Raw genomic sequence first — 18,220 nt, forward strand, 5'->3', positions numbered from 1 at the left:
AGGAGATAATTAGTGGAGCCACCTCGACGTTCGTGTGTTGACGCAAAGGGCGTCCTCAATCCAATTAGACCCGATTGGATGTGTATCTCTTCCACATAACGACAATTCTATAAAATAAACATCTCTGCAATCACATTAGCGGGAATAGGAGTGTTTCTCGAGTGTCCACGTCCTGGAAGATCTCCTTGGCCCCCTGACAACGTGTCGCACGACCCTTACTCTGAACTGGTTTACGAGAGTTGTTATTCTGAAACCTTGATTCGGAATAATTCAAGATTGAATTGGAGGACCAGCGAGACTGGAATGTTTGCCAAGTGCCGGGATAAGAGAAAAGAATCGCGGATTGGGACTCGAAAATGGAATAATAATGTTGTGTTTCACCCTTACGTCGGAATTTTCATAATTGGTATCAGGATGAGACGCCAGGATCCCTCATTGTCACACTCGAGAGGCTGCTGCATAATGAACAGAACGCTAAATTATGAACCGGCACACGCTGCAAGAGGAAATGCTGCTCTTTTTGCCAGGTTAAAGGTCGATTAATCCGGGAAAATGCGGCTAAATTTTGAATTACCGGAGGATTTCCTAAACAACTTTCGAACGGTGGACAGTTGAAGATGCGCCATTAAATTACATTAAAAATTAATTTGCGAGATTAATGTTTCACCGTCAAATTGGGAAAAAATCAATGCTGTACCTACGCTCGACCCACGCGATTAAACTGTTTCGTGAAACATTAAAATTAAAATTCTCGAGTTGCTATCTGAAAGGGCAAGCTAATTAAAGGACTTGAAACGATGGCAATAAAATTAAAACGGTTGAGAAAAACAGTAACGTCTTCTGTTTAGCATTCTCCTAATATTTACGAAGCACTCTTTTTTTCGTAAACTGCCACGATAAAATTTTATTACGAACTTTTATAGCACTCTTCATTTCTAGCGCTCGTTATAGTTTTGATTTTACAATTTGATCAAGCTCTAAAACTAGTGTTTGTTGTAAAATCAAACCAACTTGTTGAATTATTACCACATAAATAATAAGGCCGTAACTTGCTACGTCTGCCGATAAGGGCCACAAAATCATTGCAGCTCAATGGACTCAATAATATTTAGGAAAAACTGCCAATCGTTTATTTCTAAATATCTACCTATTTAATTTTCATTGCACTTAAAGTTCTAAGTGTTCCGAGTTCCGAGTGTTTTTTTTTCATCATTTTTCCTTTTAGAAAATAGTTGAGTGTTTGGTAGAGCTAGAAGCAGAAAAGGTTGGCCCTTGGTAGTAAAAATTTTGGGAACCTTCGACCCAATCTCCAAAAAAAAAGAAAATTGCTTTTCATTTTTAAATTTTTTACCGAACAATACAAGATAAATTAATTGTGGTTTATTTATGAAATTTATTTTGAAAAAATACTAATTACACTTACTACTTACTTACACAATCGTGAACTAAGAAATCTAAGAAAATTTCAGGAATAACCCATAATTGACTCACCCTGTATGTAGTGAATAACAAAACTAAACGTTGTAAGAAAAAGAAACATCTATGTGTGCAAGAAAAGTTATTAATTTGTGGTTTAACTTCGCTTTAGCAAATTCAACGGTTATTTTTCAGTGTCTTTTCGTCTAAAATTTCTTGTTGATACTATTGATCTGTCTTATTTCATCGTTTCTTAAATAATTTTTACACATTTTATCGCTGCTATTTAGTTTCAATTTTCGAGAATAATACCTGAAAAACTAAATGCAAAGAACTAATTGGCTAGTCAAAATTATCTTTACTTTGACAAATAGTGGCGATTTAAGCAATGACTAGACTATTGCTTTCGTTGTGCTAAGATAATATTTTTTGACGACCACATCAAAAAATATTGTTTTACACCTTCTAAATATCGTATAAAAAAATACGTACTTTCTTACCTCATTTTCTACTGCCAGTACTTTCATGGAATATTTAAAATGTGGAAAATGATATTTTATCTCTGGGAGATTATATGATCATATGAAATTTAACGTTAAATCACCACAAAATCCCTCATATTTTCTGTTACCTAACTAATTTTGGAATTCCCACTGTAAATAGAAGGATCTTTTTTGCGTGGAAACGATTGGAATAACCTACCTACATAGCAGCACTATAGCAGGTGCGGTCATAAGTCCAAAAAATACTTCTTACTAAGAGATTATAAAAGGTAGCAAACCAAGTGCAGTGTCTCATTTTTATTGTGTTTGTCTAGTTTTTTCCATAAAATTAAATTTTAAGTTCTTCCATTTATTCAAAAAAAAATTGTGTTTACTGCATCTCATGACCATACTTCTTAAAGAGAATAAAACCACTTAAAACTCGACGTAATATGGAAACCCTAATTATGCAAACAAGTAAAACAGATAGAAACATATGCATAGAACAGTGAAATAATGTATAGAAACCACTCACTTTTAATCCTGAATAATAAAATAGCTACCAGATAAAAAAAAAAACATTCAAATTCGAGTCTCAATATCCATCTAGTAAAATTACCTAAAATTTCAGATTTGCATTCAGTACCCAACCATTTTTCATCTAAAAAGAGAAAAAAAAATGTGAAAATGTGTTGGACAGTGTTATTTATTACAAATCTAACAACTTCAGCAGAGCGCAGAAAGTTTGCATTAAGACCTGTGATTTTTTTCTACTTCTTCTCTTATGCCGAGCATTCCGTCTTTGAATTGTAATACGTACTAGAACTTATTTCCCACGTTAGATAAATTGCTTTGATGTAAAGTTAATTTACATTGCATGTTGTAGTTGCTCACTTATGATCACTGGCGCACATAGCACTCGTAGTATGAACCTTGTGTTGGAGTTTTTGACTTTATTTTGGAAAATCTGTCAAAGTAAGGTTCTTAGGTGGATGTGAGGTGTAAATTAGTGGTTGTCTGAGTAAAGCAAGCAGCCCATTTGTAGTATAGTATACGGATGCTGATTGTGTACGTCACTTCCAGCACGCCGCCGCCCTCGAATCAATATTTGGTGGCGTCTCGCTGTATTGATATCAGATCTGGCGGAGGTTGTATATTATATCGGATTTACGTGTTCAGATACATGTAAGGATGTGGTTTAGTGTCACACTGATTTACGAACTTCAACGTGCCAATATAATATTGGTTGGTTCTGATTTCGTTACGGCTGCGAAATTTATTTTACATGGCTTTCGTTTTCCATTTCTGAGGAGTTATTGCATGTGTGTGTTATTCGGGCTTGTTGAATTTGTTCTAGTCCCACGTTTCGCAGACATAATGGTTTTGTTTGCGCCTCCGACTATCGCTATTCAAAACAGTTCAGCAAAACGTTTTTGTAACGGCGGTTTGTTGGGATTTACCTCCGTTTAATTTCATATGGGTATTATTAGCGGAGAGCTGCTTTTACCTAATCTCGCAAAAATTCTGACAGAATAACTTATGTTTACTGTGATAACTGAATTATGGCGGAAACGGCAACCAGGTGTTTACGTTCAAGATGTTTATGCATTGCGAACAGTTAGTTATTCTTAAAACAATTTATACACATAACAATAACACCATGTGAACATTAATTAACCGCCAGTGAAACAACAATCCGAGCGATTTATCCGTAATCTGTAATTTTTATAGCTGGCTGATTCTTTCTATTGATTTGATGTTCCTGTTAGCTTCCTTCATGAAAGTTGCAGTGTTTGACCTACATGATCGTGTAAGTGCGATTCAATATTGTATGAAAGAGATGTTTTGCATGCACTTTGAAACTTACCAACTAGGTTTGTTACGTTTTCCACATCGTCTGCCAACAATCAAATGTCCTTTTTGAACAAACAAAATGAGCATATTTTTGTCAACTAATTAACAAGTTTCACGGTAAAATCAACGTAAAATTTCCACCATTGTTTGGAAAACAATAAAGCCAGTTCACCCTCATAAATTAGAACTAATGCAATCACTTAACTTTTAAGTTAATTTCATGGCTTTGATATTTGCTAAAGGGCACGAATAAACGGAATAAAGTAAATCAAATCAAAAACTTTATATCGATTTGATTTCTTATGAACGAATATTGTTTGGAAGCAGAAAGACTGACTGCAAATCTGTCATAACTTTATTCCGATAGAAAACTCCAGCAGCTAACGCAGACAATCAGTTTGCTGTTATTATTTCCACAACAAAATACAATGCACCACCAAACACATTTTGGTGCCGACTTTTATTTATTCTTCTATATTTAACACCAATTTGTTTCATTCAGACTGTTGGGTGTAAAATACATTAGAAGTAGGTAAGTTTTAACAACAATATTTATCTAAAAGTTACTTTACTATTCAGCCATAATCCGGTTTAATGAAAATATTTTCAAGATAGGGGACTTTCGGTTATACCAGAAGTAGGCATCAACTTTTTTACTTCAAATGGAACGCTACGTTTTTATTGATTTTTTAATTATTATTAGTTGACAAAAGTTTTCATAAATTTTCCCGGTACCTATATTTTGTTTTATGAACTTTTGGATTTTTAAAAATTTTCTTCGAGCATTTTACAGAAGTGTGTGTTTAAAAGTGGAAAAGTTATTGGGATTGGAAAGTTATTTCTTACTCGGCTTTTGGATTACTCAAGTTAATCTAAAGAAGTTTTCATCAGCTTAACATAATTAACTTAAGTAACTTAATTGTTACTTCAAATTTATTTTTTATTAACTCTTTCTAAATTAATGACTTTTAACTCTTTTTACAAATTTACTCAAATTTACGTTTTCTTTCAGAAAGTTCTGATCTACCTAATAGGACTATTGAATTTCCTTTATCATGTTTTATAACAATCATATAATTATCTCATATCTTGTATTTAATTAGCCTTAATATTTTACAATGATTTTAAAATTCATGTTATTAGTGTTATTTTTTTTAAATTTACTGATACATCATAGCATTCTTTCTAATTTCACCTTTTAAATCATTATCTAAAGATACAATCTTCTATGTCTGATTATTTATTATATTTTATTATTATTTATTAGCGACTCTTTTATTTTAACAATGCAAATGTTAAACCTTTATTAAATGATTCTATTTCATCTTCATTTATTATCATTGTTTATAAATTATTGTTCTTCATAAAATTTATGTTTTTGTATGTTATCTATTACTTTACATTTATTTTGACTTTTATGATCTACTTTTTGTTTTAAAATAAATTTGTTTTCTTCCACATTGTATTAAGTTTATTATTTATTTATTTGTAATAAATTATTTAAGTTGATTCTACAATTTTTAACATCCCTTACTCTTTATTCCAAGAATCTGACCTCAAGATGTGGATTTCTTAATAAAAATACAACATTTATTTGCGTTCGTAAGAACACTAATGGAAGTATTAAAAGAAAGGATTTCGTTTTCTCGTTAATGGATTTTTTTTCCTATTGAGATAAAGAGCTAATTGAGAATCACGGTTTCTCATTAGGTATAACGAAAATCTGTGGATTAAAAAGTTCGGTATAGGGATTTTCGGGCTCTTCTTTGTTCCCACCGAACGAAAGAGAATCTGAATTATAACAGCCTTAATGAAACGGTGTTGTAAAAGACTGTGAAATATAATAAAAAGGTAAACTCCTAACGTGGAGTACTTATACATGAAATATTAAATTTTATGTGACATAAAACTTATTACACTTAACGGTTTACATGGACGAAGCTTTTACGCGAAGCGTAATGTAAATAAACGGCAAAAATTGGTATCGGATGAAAACAAAGCGGTTTTCTTGTAAAGTTATTCCAGGTAATTATTGTTTGATATCGGGTATTCAGTTGAATGAATGGTGTCATTAGTCTTTTGAAGTTGCTTGTCTAATTTAATAACGTCAAAGAGCAAATGCATTTACCTCCAAAGGAATATCTGGCAAGGGCCATAACCACCGGCTTGAAATTAAACGCTGCGTGACTAATTTTGACGAGAGCGAGCTCAGTTTACTATCTTGGGTAAAGTCTACAGAGGTTTAGTCACAATTGCGGAGTAATTGCTAATTGTAAATTAGTGATTGTTGCGACATCTCCTCCAGATTTCCACTGATGGCTAAATATTCGTTTGTCCGCGTGTATTGTTCGCGCGATGAATATTTCATTTAAATACCGAACCGTGGGGGGAAGTATAATTAAATTTTCCTAGGATGAGGAATTTTATTGTTACTCCGAGATACTCGCAGTTTTAAAAAATAATAAAATTATCGTCGAAAATTTAAATGAACATTTTTATTCAAAAGAACTGGTGTCGCTTCGAGTTTCTCATAAAAATATTCATTCCGACGTTTTACTGTCGAGAGGCAAAAAATGAAAGAATGGCAATTATGAGCAAGTTTCTAAAGATTTTTTTCAAACGACGATTGCATGGGAGGATGTCGATTTTCTTGCTTTCTCCCTTTTTTAATTCGAATGTGTCACGGAATAGATTTATTAAACCACTCGGAACATTTTTCATAAAGTATTAAACAACTTTATTAAGTCAATTAGGAACTTTTTTAATTGTAAAAAATGCACCTAACCGGATTTGGAATGGAAATAAATTATGGTTTATTACAAAATTCTGACGACGGATGGAGTAGGGAAACGTAATTAAATTCACCCATTTGCTAATTTTAATCAAATAAACAAGCAATTTTAATTTATTCTCAATCTCATCCACAAGCATCCGACTCGCGTTCTATTTTCCCAACTGCTTTTGAATTTTGGCAGTCTAGCCGTTTTCGAGATATTACAATTATTGTTTTTCTCGGATTTTCTTTGCAAATTGCAAAGGTAGATTATATGTTTTTAATTCCAACACACCAACTAATAGGCTTAACAAGAACTTTTTTCTCTAACTTGAAGTCCTCTAGTTCCAAAAATATAATCGCAAATAAACGTGTTGAAATTTTGGTGGATGCGCCGGGCCATTCCGCCTCTTATTTCTATTCTCCGGAAATTCGAGCCAGATATTAAGTCATGGATCAACGCTCGTTGGACCAATTGCCTAAATGAATTCGTGTCAGCTCAAATGAAAACATCGACGATGATACTACGTAATATTCGTCGGTGATAAAATTCGAAAGCTTGCAAGCTCAAGCGGCTTTTCGAAGATTCAACTCCCTAAGCCAGATTTGTTAAAATCGGACTCCGCTTTTATTATTTGCTCACTGTGTGCAACCGAAAAATGAATACCAACGGTACGTAATTGTGTAACGCAAGAATTTATTAGGGTGTAAGCAACAAACCTGTCCTAACTTTTTTCATTAACTGCAAACATCTGGTTGGACGCAAATGACACGTTAATGCGTTTCGACTCTAAACTCGCCAGACTACGCTCTTTGTACATTAGGCAACTTTTCAACGCTTTGCAGAATCGGATAAACACAAAAATTATTTTTTAACATCAATTGAAGTGAGTTTGTTCCGAAACATAAACATAATTCGGGTTGTTTACATGACGTTTAATTTTTAACTCGGGACAGACATGGGGGAATTATTGGAAAAGTTTACTGAGGGGAAAACGTGACTGTACAAATTTAAAATGTAGTAGCCTCAAGGAAGCTCGTAATACATGACATCCAGACAAGCTTTCTAACCCACAACACTGACAAATTGACAATTTCTTAATCCTGAAGTAAGTTCCAACTATTTTGACCATTCTTGATTATTGTTTATATTTTACGAAAACAGAAAAATACATCTGGTTATTTGAGATTAGCAAATTTCTTTGTTAATTGCCAATAATGTGTTATTTGCACTAAAATTTAATTAATTTTAATTGGCGTTTAAAAACAAGTATAAAAACTAAAGTCATCCAATTAATAATTTTAATTTTCTTTATCCCAGAAAAAATATATAAAAACGTACCGGCTTTATTAAATTTAAACAAGAGTTTACTGGTCGGCATTAAGCGAATGTGTACATTTACGATTTCAGAAAATTAAAATAAAATGCGTTTCTAATTCGATAAAAAAAGTTACTTGCTCATGAAATAAATGCAAATACATAAAATTATTGTGAAAATAGTGGGTGTATTTTTAAAGTAATTTATTTTTCCAACAATGCAGAGGTTTTTATTGGTTTTTTTAATAAATAACGTTTGAAGTTTAAAAGCTAAATATTTTTAAAATACACAAAATATTGCAAAATATTCGATTTCAAATGGAAGTCGCTTATTCATTAATTTTATAGAACATTTCATTTAAATTTTAAATTGTGAGGATTTTTTTAATTGATAATTTTTGTGGAATAAGGAAACATAGTGAACAAAATATTGCAAAACATGTATTCGATTACAAAAGGAAATCACTTTACTTTATTCATTAATTTTATAAAGTACTGTGAGAAATTATTTAAAATTCAAATGGAGTTTCAATATAGATTTATAATCTTTGTTGAGCAAAAAGCTCCTTTAAAACAAACTTCTACTAACTTTTCAGGTTTTCTGAAAATATTTTATCATTTACACATTTTTTTTTATTTCCCCAAAACATTTTGGCACCGACTTATTTTTACACGAATTATTTTCTTGGTTTCCTCAAAAAAATTTGCCACAGACTTATTTTGACACGAATTATTTTTTGGCATTGTTCAATTTTAAGCAAAAACCAAAGCTTATCAAAAGGGCCTTTAACAACAAAAAATTAATGAATCACTTCTTGGTGCTTTAATAACTTTTTTGGTTTCCTTCAAATATTTTGACTTTAACCTGTTTTTTCGTTTTCCTAAAATATTGTGGCACTAGCTCGTTTTAAAGATTAATTATTTTGTGGTAAATCTTCCGCCAAATTGTCCTGATTTTCCGAAACCAACACTTGGTTTTTTCGTTTTATCAAAACATTTTGGCATTAGTACGTCCTAACAAAAGTAAAAAAATCTATAAAAAGACCTGTTCATGAAATAAACTTTAAAAAGTTTCACCCACATTTAAATAATTCAAACAAAATACTGTACGTATGAGTATTCTCAAAACTATTTTAGTAATTTATTTACCTACAATGTAAATTTTTTTATTGTGTTTATTTTGATAAATAACGTTTGAAGTTTTAAAAGCCAAATATTTCTAAATTAAATAATATTGCGAAATATTCGATTCGAAGTGGAAATCGCTTATTCATTAATTTTGTATAACGTTTATTGCAGCTCAAATATCCATTTTGTTAAATTTAAATTGAGTTTGTACATAAAATAACAGCTTTGTATGTAAAACCGGCGCGTTTTTCGTCTTTGACATTTGACCCTTTCCGTTGAAAATTTCGCAAATGACCTCATTTAGTTTACAATTCAATGCATCCAATGCATTTAGCATCGTGTTAACAAAATAGGTGCTATATCTCTAAGCAGTTGCCTTTAATATCGTAAAATGCGGTACCGGAGCTGCTTCTTTCGACAAGTTGGAAGATAAACGACCGGATATTGTAAAAGACCGACAAGTTCGAAGCAGGTAACCAATCCGTTCATATCTTTGCAAGTCGGCAGCTTAGAATGAGCAGGTAGACACGTATCGTGTGGAACAAGCGGCCCATTCTGATGTTAATGGTCGCAACACAATTTGCTTTATTAAAGGTAGTCTTTGTAAAGGCGATTCTATGGAGTGAGGTTTAGTCGAATTGGCAACGCGCTGTCCTCCTTCAAGGTTGCAAGATTTACTGAAGATGAGTGTTCATTACGAATTTATTAAAATGAAGTTGTGCGGAAGTTGGGACCTTGAACATCTGTCGAACAGAGAAATTCGTTGCGACTCGATAAAATTGCATCGCTTCGACGCTATTTTTGCTTTTATTACGCCGATATTTATGCTGTACTCTACTTAGGGGAATTGCAGTTGTATTTCACCGAATGCAAAAGAGTGTTGTTTGTATATAATTAACTCGAACCTTTTGCTCCAGTGAAAATTTTCGAGCTTATGGCCAGCCTCTTAGGATTAGGAGAGAGCTTTACAGCGAGTTGAGAGCCGATCCAACAACTTGGTCGGGTTTCAATTGCCACATTTCACATACCGAGTGTTGAGCGCAAACAACGGGATTAAAAACATAAAATTTATCAAGCGAGGGTCGTAATTAACATTAATCAATTATGTATCACCCCAAGTTGAACTAACCCCAAACATTTGTGTCACATAGTCCGTGTTCGCAAGTATTTAGGAATGAGTTGTAACACAATGCATTTGTAATGTTGTCAAATAAACACAAGTTACAACTGTGCAGTCAACACTAGCAACCTATTGCACTGAGGCAAAAATGTGTCACAAAAACGTCGAAATTTTAATAAAACCGTGATGAGAATGTAACTGTAAATCCAACGTATTCGTTTCGTCCTCTTTATTGTGCTAATTAAAGCAGGCAGTCAGGCACTCCATCAACAAGCAAAAGGACATCACTCTTTTCCATTGCAGATTTAAAACGAATAAAAATAAGAAACATCCTGATTGCAGGGTCGCAAATCTAGTCTATTTAAATAAAATTTTACATCTGATTCCTATTTCAAGTAAGAAATTGCTTCGAATATGAAAATAAAATTTCCAGGATCCGAGAATATGAATAAGATCAATAATTTCAATTTCCTTCCGATAATGTAACAATCAGCGAATCGCCAACATAAAACGCCATTCAACACAGTTTAAATAACCTTATCATCCTGGCAAGATTTATGACAAAGACGAACAAAAAATAAATTCAATGATGGCATTTGCATGACTTTGTGCAATAACGGCGCAAAAAAAAAGAACCATCTGTCATTAGAAAAAACACAAAGACGTATCTCCTCACAAATTTTAATTGTGATGAGCACGAAAGAAGCTGGGGCGCTTATCGAAGATAAAATCGAATAAATTCCCCCGAGACCTTCACACATTTTACATTTGATCAAATTATTAGAGGCAGATTTTTGGCTGCCCCATGCATTCACCTATTAGGCCTGTTATTGATGAAACAGTTTTTTATAGTATGAGCTAGAAACTACTGTTTTTAACAATATTCCCTTTGAAATTTTTATTTATTACAGGTATTTTGATACTTGTATTGCATTTGTACCCATAGATAACATAACTCATATTTTAGAATTACCTAGACTTACGTTTACAGTTGAAGTTTCTACGTCTATAGTTTTTGACTTTTTCAAAAAAGAAATAGCTTCTAATAGATATTTAAATTTCATGTCTGTTGCGTACACATTAATCAATCAAAAACATAATTTGGTCCTTCGAGCCGGATACTGGAGTGCAACCATTACTGCAATAAAATTTGAAAAAACGATTGGATGTGTCACCAAAACGACATTAACACAAGACCAAAAAATATCAAATTCTTCAGTTACCATTATAAATAGTGTTCCAACAAACACTTTACAAGCTTTGTTATCAAAAGCTTTGTTAAAGTAAAGTAATTACTGGTCCAGTGCTGCTAGACATCGGCAGTCAATTTAATCATATCACAATCACTTTGTAACAAAATTGGTTTGAAAACCACCAAGATGGAATTTTCAGTATCTGGAGTTGGTTGTAAATTAATCAAAATCAATTCTTGTACTAATTAAAAAAAATACCGAAATTTTAAAGATTGTTTTGTTGTTACAATGCCTTTTAATTAATAACAAAATCTAAATTTGAAGATTCTGAACGTAAAGCCATAAAACAGTTTAAAAATCTTGAATTTATTGAAATTCTCAAAAAATACGATCTTATAAAAAATATGTTCATAATGTCAGTACTAATTTCCATCCTAAATTTAAAGATAAAAACCTAACTGAATGCAGAAAAATATTGTTAAGTAACGGTTACCTTGCATACTTAATAAGTAAAGTAATTTTCAAAAGTTTAACAAGAAAAGGAAAAATCATATATATATATATATATATATATATAATCGTAATTGTTAATTATTTAATTATGTATTTACATTTTAATATTTTTATTTGTTATTTTGTTCCTTTGACATTCTTTCTTGACTCCATTGTTATTTTAACATGTTTTTTAGATTGAATTGCATTTTATTTATACAATTTCTAGTATAATTCTTATTTTTCCTATTTGACCATCATTTAATCTTTGGTCTTCCTTCGACCACATAAGTGGCAACGTCATATTTTACGTATGTTTTTTTAATATTTTCTCATAGAATTTTCATAGACAGCTCTGTTAATCTAAAGAAAATGGAAATTTATCACACAAGTTAATGTGGACTCTATCTCTATTTATTTATAACCGTAAGTCTAAGAAGTTACAAGTTTTTAAACTGAACCGAATCTTTCCTTTGCAATTTCATCTTTAATTAAGCTGATTGGAAACTTGATGCATGCTTAAAGATCAGTTAACATTCTCCGAAGGTTTCCTAAGCCGTGTTACCCCAACTTTACGATTATGTTACACTCGTATAAAATTTAATACCAAGGTTTTATTTTGCAAAATATTAGTGCCAAATTAGACAAATAGGGAAAAACCAACAATACGAGTTAAATCAAATTATGACATAAAGCCATTATCGTGGCGAACGTCAACTGATGGAATATTAAAAGAGAATAAAAAATTACATCGACTACATGGATGTTTGGGCTTTTACATTAATCATATTTTCATCCGCTTTAAAAATTTAACGATGCTATACCGAAATGAATAAAAAAGGTTTTATTACTTGTACGTATTTTAATCAGAAAGCGATCGTATTTCCTACTCAAGATTCCTACAAACTTCATAATTATGTTCGAGACGGCAAGTAACATTTCAGACGAAATCAATATTCAACAAGGACCCACTTCAACGTTGTTTTTTCTCTGCTACCAGAAAAGATCAAAATGACATTAGGTTAATGTTAATAAAAATCGCCCTAATGCGACAAAATCTCATCCGGATTTCCACCCTATCAGCAGCATTTAACTCAGTTACACGATTGGATGCTTATCGATAAATTATTTTTGACAGGTGCGGTGCAATTATGTCGATTTTTCCGCACTGTTTTCAACCCAAACTGAAATAAAAGTCCTTTCAATATCAGGACGGAGAGACGTTAACAAAAGTTTCTTTAAGTAAGACCCGGATGCACTGTCGTGATGTGACAACGCTATTCAGACTAAAAGCTGAAATCTTCTTTCAAACCTGGAATTTTAAAAACAAACCCATTAAAATACAAACTTGCAACTTCATCTTAGGTACACCAGATTAATTATAACTTCCACACTGCACTTTGAATCTTTAATTTGGATGAAGCTCTTCTGCTTGTAATTAAATATTAAACAGTCAAACTTTCGAGCGTAATTGTGGTAAATGATCCGTGCTTTCTTCCAGGTTTTAACTAACAAGTTGTTATCTCACTGCAACGAGCTCACTAGACTTTGGATAAAAAAATCGGTTTCAGAACATTATTATTACTGAAAACTCAATTTGCGTTATGAAGCCGTCGTACACGAAAAATGCGAAATGTTGGCGGAATCAAATTAGTTGAAATCTAGGTGGAAGGCAGATAGCGTACAAGTTTAGCGTGACGCTAAATGACACGTCATGCGGCTTGACGTGGATTTATGGCCCAAAAACGCTATTTTGTCCAAAATCACGTGTTTATTGATAATTGCGTTATTAGCGTTTTTTATTCAAAATTGATTCTAGGTCGCAGTTTGCAGCTGCTAGGTCACAATTCTTTGCGGTTTACAAAAATGTTTACAAAACCAAACGAGTTATGGATAAATGTCCTTTTAATTAATTCGAATATTCCAAATCTAAATAGTTCAAGGTAACTGGCACAGAACGAATACACGTGCTCGACATATTTTAACATAATTTGAAAGCATGTTGACAAAAGAAAGAATTATTAAGACAGCGTGACCTCTCCGTTCCGGAATAAATTCAATTTAATAGAAACGTAATTGTGTATAGTGCTGATGAGGTTCCACTGATAATTTTTATCTCAATTTATACACGAGTAAATATTGAAGTAATTGCCTAATTATTATACGAAACTCATAGACGAATTGATGGTCATATCTGACGTTACGAAACAACAAACTCGAAGGCCAGACGTTAAAATTTAATCAAATCGCTAATAAATTCAAACTGTCAACGGGGAACTACGAAAGGATCTTTCAATCCTGACTGTTTAGATTACGCTGAAAGAAACATGTGCTCCTCTGTTCATTAGATCAAGATTTATCCCACTTTTATTGAGTTTGCTGTTCGTAAAATACAAACGAGTGGGCCCCCAGATCCTATACTAATTGTCAACAGGGAAATTTTCCTGCTCTTGTCGATAAAATCAACTCTAAGGCTGAGAACAGTAGCAGAGGCCATTTTTTAATAAAGCTATAATACTTCAATTCTCTGAATGAAAAGACATTTAATAGATAGTTTTATCTCATATTTTTGACAAATTTACAACAGCTAAAGGAGGAACAAAATCAAGGATTCAATTTCATACGCAAATTAGAAAAGCCTTCTAAAAAAGAAAGTTTGGAAAGTGTAGAACAAAAAAATTGGATTGAAGCTTTAAAGACAAAGATATATAGGAATTAACATAACTTCCAGTGGAAAGAAAAACATCTAAATGGATCTACAAAATCAAAAAAGACGCAGAAGAGAAAGTATATAATTTACAGCACGACTTGTTGCACGAGGTTATTCCCAAAAATATGGAGAAGACTATGACCAAGTACTCGGAATCTACAGAAAGTTTTTTAAGGAAGAAGAAAAAGTATTTATAGTTTGAAGAAAGCAGCAAGAGCTTGATTAATGAAATATTTGAAAATATTAGATGCAGAAGAGGAACAGCAGATATTTTTTTTTATTCCAAAAAAGAAAATGAAAATTGGATTCATTTATGGATTAATGTTAATGATAACTTAGTAGCAAGTAAAGCAGAAATCAAGGTTGGAAAAGAACTGGAAATAAAATCTTTGGGAAAAGAAATACAAATTGATGACGGACGGGACACAAAGAGACCTCTTTTGTCGCAAAATACATTAATTATAAAACGAAGAATCATTTAGAAAGAGACTTTACAATTTATTTTTTTTTTTAAATGTCGGTGTCTGTGTAGAATATACTAAGTAATATGTCATAAAACGTTTAAGGAAGAATAAAGAAATAATTTTACATTTTGTCCTATAGGAGAAATGGTTAGATATCTTAACAAAGTTAAAAACTCAAAAATTATAGGTGAACATAGAAGATCGAAGTCAAAATAGATATATTTTCATTATTTCATAGTAGTTATTTCAATTTTCTGAATAAAGACATTCAATACTTTGTATTTTCTATAAATTTAACACTCATGCTTTGCTGTTTTCGGTAAATTGTTCAGCAACACTCAAAAAATCCATTTTCTGGTAACACTTTATTAGAATTATTAAAAAGGGGTCTCAGGCTCGGAAAACGTGGCCAAATCGTGCGATTCTTCTTCGGTCAAGTTCATTTTGCGCAGTCGGTGAGATGTAAACAAGTCCGCTTTGGAGGTGAGTCAAGAAAGGTTGCAAAACAATGGCAATGAACTTTTTTCAAAGGCGAGAGACAGCTGGACACGCCTACAATCTGCCTGGGCAAGCACCGGCTTATGCTCAAGGTCGATATACAAAGACCCCCTATTATACGGTTCTTATCGAGGAAAGCGGAAAGCGGTATTGGCCAGGTGAAGGATTAACAACGGGATGAGGATGTTACCTCACGGCCGAGATTACAGAATGTAAATAAGAAAACACGAGTGGCAGAGTTCGACACGAGTGAGGACACGGCTCCGGGCCAAAGCAGGAACTGGTTCCAATTTTAGACGTGGCAAATTCCCAAATCTGGAAACCCATTTTTGGGGCTGCAAGTCAAAAAGCAATGGAACCAAGCGTTTTTTGCCTAAACTACTCATTTTACCAAAAATTTATTTAGCACATCCTTAAATCCCTTAAAAACTCCTTTGATCACGTTCGATAAATCTTCGTAACTGAGCTGCGAACGCATTGCGAAGGCAATATTATTGCACAAGAAGTTAAAAAAATTGTCGTAGTACGTAGTACCATTTGACAAACTCGAAAACTGAAAAGAATAGCGAAATATTTTATTCTTCAATAATGATTACAGTGAAAATTATTTATTTTTGTTTCAACCACATATGGTGTTCTAATCACCATATGTTCAAGTGTATTATGTACAAAAAATCTAATAACTGAGGCCAAAAAACGGGGAATATACCGCGTGTTTCAGCTTGGTATTTACCCCCTTGTCTTTTTTCAATTGTATAATTAACCATGTAAGTATTATTACAAGAATTAATGATACAGTCTAGTAGATAAAATTATTAATTTTATCGTGCGATGACATTTGTCTAAACGGTTATAGTATTTTTTTCAAACTATTACTGTGGAGGTTTTTTGCACTAATTGATAGGTAATTCATTTCTAATCCCAAATATGATCTCCTTCCGTACTTTAAGATAGTGTAACAATAATAATCAATAAAAACTGCGAGATCTAGTTTTGAAAACAATTTCAATTCATTTTAAAATATCAAAACTAATAATGACCTGTCAGTTAAAATTTCATCAAAAGATGACTAATTATTCAAACTTTAAGCTACAAGAAGTACCAAAAATATATTTTTTTAAATAGTAAATAATTTTTTTTAATACATAATTGTTTTCGTTGTCACCTAGTTTTAAATAAACTCTACATAAAAAATGTATAAAGATTGTTTACTTTGCTTTGTCACATTGTGACTTATATTCAAAATTAGAAATAAATTATTATCTATCAAATGGTGTAAAAAATCTATATCATATATCATTTTCAGTTTTTGAATTGTTGGGAAAAAACGGAAATCAAATTTTCGTTTTTACTTTTTTTAGGCGAAAACCTAAAAAACTAGACTTTTTTACAACAGTTACGTAGCTAGTTAATGTTACACGAGCTAACTAAAGTCAAAAAAATAAGCTCTGAAGTACAAACTACTTGACCTAAAAATTTAATTCTGAAAAGCTATATCTCGTAAAAAAAGGTCCAATCATTTTTTTGTCATAGGAACTTTTAATTCAGGTTGATGTCCTTTATTTATTAGATTGTATGACAATTCAATTGTTAAACTTTTTTATGAAAATAAACAAGTTACCAAACTGAAACACCCGGTAAAGCAACATTGGATTGATATTATAGACTGTGGCAAAATCCCACGTTGGATAATGCCAAATTATTTACAAACATTTTTTATTTGTCTCTTTCGGTAACGTTTAACTTTAGTATTATTCACTAATTCACTGAGTAATTAATTGCATTTCAACGAACTTTCTACCGTTTCAAAAAGCACAAGGTATAATAAATGTGGAAAAATTTTGTCGTACTTAAAAACTTTTGTAGTGATTCGTTACTTTGTTGTGTAGTACCTATCAGTTATCGTATTTAATATTAGTTAACTCTATTTACTTTAGGTGCTATGTGCAAGAAGGTGGTAAAACATTTGTACTGAATATTTGTTTTGGAAATTGCAATTGCCTTGTGGCGCTTGCCCCCACCAGGTCTGTGCTCAGTCTAGCCTCGTGTTTTCTGCATTTTACGAGCTTTGTGACCAACCTGTGTGTGTCCTCAGGTGAGCTTTGAGATGCGAGCTTTTGCCGTAAATCTTGTGGCATCCATCGTAGATGCACTTGTGAGTCTTTCTCGTCTGCGAGTTAAGTCTGGGCTGCGCCCTGGGGGCGGCTTTCCTCGGCGGCGGCACCGCGTCGACTTTGCCGCCCCCGGCAAGGGGCGCCACTTTAACACTGGCATTGGGGCTCGAAGCACCCGAACTGTCCATCAAACTGTTGTATCCGTCGTCTTCGTCGATGGCCAGGGCGGGCTCGGAGTCCGACGGCACTTCCGGCACCGGCTCCTGCTTGATCCGCGTGAGGTCGGTGAGGATGCGCGCCACCATGTACGAGGAGGACTCCTGGGGCTCGGGCGCCGCCTCCTTGGGGTAGGCCACGGTGACCGGCGGCAGGGCCTCGACGATGACCGTCGGCGACGAGGTGAAGGAGAGGTCCAGCGGGCGGTTGAGGTGGTCCTTGCTGTGCGACATCTCCACCAGACACTGGGCTGCGAAGTTGACCTCATCCATGGCGCAAACACGGATCGATCAGAGTGGTCGCGAAGAGAGGCTTGTTAGGTGGCACGGGTTGAGGAAGTGATGTGCATCTCTGTGGGAGGCGTGGACGACGGTTTCGACTCCTTCTGAAACGAACGCGAACTACGACGACCGATTTCGAACTGCGGCGGCTTTGCTTTGCT

The 18,220-nt window shown here is 33.3% G+C and overlaps 1 protein-coding gene across 1 annotated transcript in view; it reads right to left on the reverse strand.

Moving 5' to 3' along the window:
• The window catches only part of LOC663219 (Krueppel-like factor 13), a 59,613-nt gene extending 41,393 nt beyond the window's left edge, over positions 1–18,220 (reverse strand). The window contains exon 1 of the mRNA XM_969276.4: positions 17,528–18,220. Within this exon, the coding sequence (XP_974369.1) occupies positions 17,528–18,050 (523 nt within the window). The 5' untranslated portion in view covers positions 18,051–18,220. The remainder of the gene's footprint in view (positions 1–17,527) is intronic.

The sequence above is a fragment of the Tribolium castaneum genome, chromosome 4 (genome assembly GCF_031307605.1).
Source record: "Tribolium castaneum strain GA2 chromosome 4, icTriCast1.1, whole genome shotgun sequence".
NCBI classification, from domain to species: Eukaryota; Metazoa; Arthropoda; class Insecta; order Coleoptera; family Tenebrionidae; genus Tribolium; species Tribolium castaneum.